The sequence below is a fragment of the Nestor notabilis genome, unplaced genomic scaffold (assembly GCF_000696875.1).
Source record: "Nestor notabilis isolate BGI_N333 unplaced genomic scaffold, ASM69687v1 scaffold18458, whole genome shotgun sequence".
In the NCBI taxonomy this organism is placed as follows: Eukaryota; Metazoa; Chordata; class Aves; order Psittaciformes; family Psittacidae; genus Nestor; species Nestor notabilis.
In genome coordinates, this window is record NW_009939805.1 from 5,159 (window position 1) to 6,297 (window position 1,139).

Genomic DNA, 1,139 nt, shown 5'->3' on the forward strand with positions numbered 1-1,139 from the left:
CTGCGAAGGTACCTGGGCGACAGGGGGGTCCCAGGCAAGGGGCTGGGGGAGCAGGGGGCTTCCCTATGAGAGCAAGGTGGGGGGTCCCTCTCTGAGCCTCTGCTGCAGGCACCTGGTGTACCTCATGGCCTTCCTCAATCCTTCCTTGCAGAGAAGAAGACTGGGCAGGAGGAGCTGAAGCTGGAGCGGGCACGGGACAGTAGTGAGGGTGAGTTCTAGTGGGCACAGCCTGAGGGGGCAGCTCTGGCCTCCCTGGCATCTCCACAAGGGCTGTGCCTACCCTTTCCTCATATTCCTCCTCTTCCTCTCCCAGGCTGCTACTTCGATGGGGACAAGACATGGCGAGGCTCTGGCACCCGCTGGCACCCTGTTGTGCCCCCCTTCGGCCTCATCAAATGTGCCATCTGCACCTGCAAGGTGAGTGCTAGTCCTAGCTCCCCCCTTGCCCCCCAACCTGGTCTGGTGGTAGAGCTGCCCCAGGACCCATGGGTGCCCACAGCTACTGGGCACTGTAGAAGGGACTCAAACCAGGGAGGGGGGTTTGTGTTGACTGCCCTGTGCACTCCCTGCAGGGCACCACAGGTGAAGTCCACTGTGAGAAGGTGCAGTGCCCGCGCCTCACCTGTGCCAACCCTGTGCGTGCCAGCCCCTCTGACTGCTGCAAGCAGTGCCCAGGTACCTGTACCCCCTCCTGCTCTAGGGTGTCCCAGCACAGCCCCTGCATGCCACCACTGGCAGTGCCACAGGGGCTGGCAGCTTCCCAGTGCCCTTTCCTGCAGCCCCAGAGAAGAGTGTCCCTGAGCTGGCTGACACCATGCAGGCAGATGGGCCACGGGCATGCCGCTTCGGGCGCCGCTGGTACCTCAACAATGAAAGCTGGCATCCTTCCGTGCCCCCTTTTGGAGAAATGAAGTGTATCCTGTGCTGGTGTATGGTGAGTGTGCCACGCTTTGGGTGTCAGCAGGGGAAGGAGCCCCTGTGCCAGTCCACAGTGCCTCGGGGATGGGAGACCAGCCCAGGGTAGCTGCATTCTGAGAAGCCACCAGCCCCCAAACCCCTGTGCTCAGCCTGTCTTTCTGCCCCACAGTCAGGGGAGACACACTGCCAGCGTCAGGAGTGCCCACCAGCTGCCTGCACCA

The 1,139-nt window shown here is 62.7% G+C and overlaps 1 protein-coding gene across 1 annotated transcript in view; it reads left to right on the forward strand.

The window, feature by feature from the left end:
- Nucleotides 1-1,139, forward strand: part of CHRD (chordin) — a gene marked incomplete at its 5' end in the record, with an annotated part of 6,488 nt that overhangs the window by 5,078 nt on the left and 271 nt on the right. Inside the window, 5 exons of the mRNA XM_010020060.1 lie at nucleotides 119-208; nucleotides 314-417; nucleotides 573-675; nucleotides 780-934; nucleotides 1,088-1,133. Coding sequence (XP_010018362.1) covers nucleotides 119-208; nucleotides 314-417; nucleotides 573-675; nucleotides 780-934; nucleotides 1,088-1,133 — 498 coding nt within the window. The remainder of the gene's footprint in view (nucleotides 1-118; nucleotides 209-313; nucleotides 418-572; nucleotides 676-779; nucleotides 935-1,087; nucleotides 1,134-1,139) is intronic.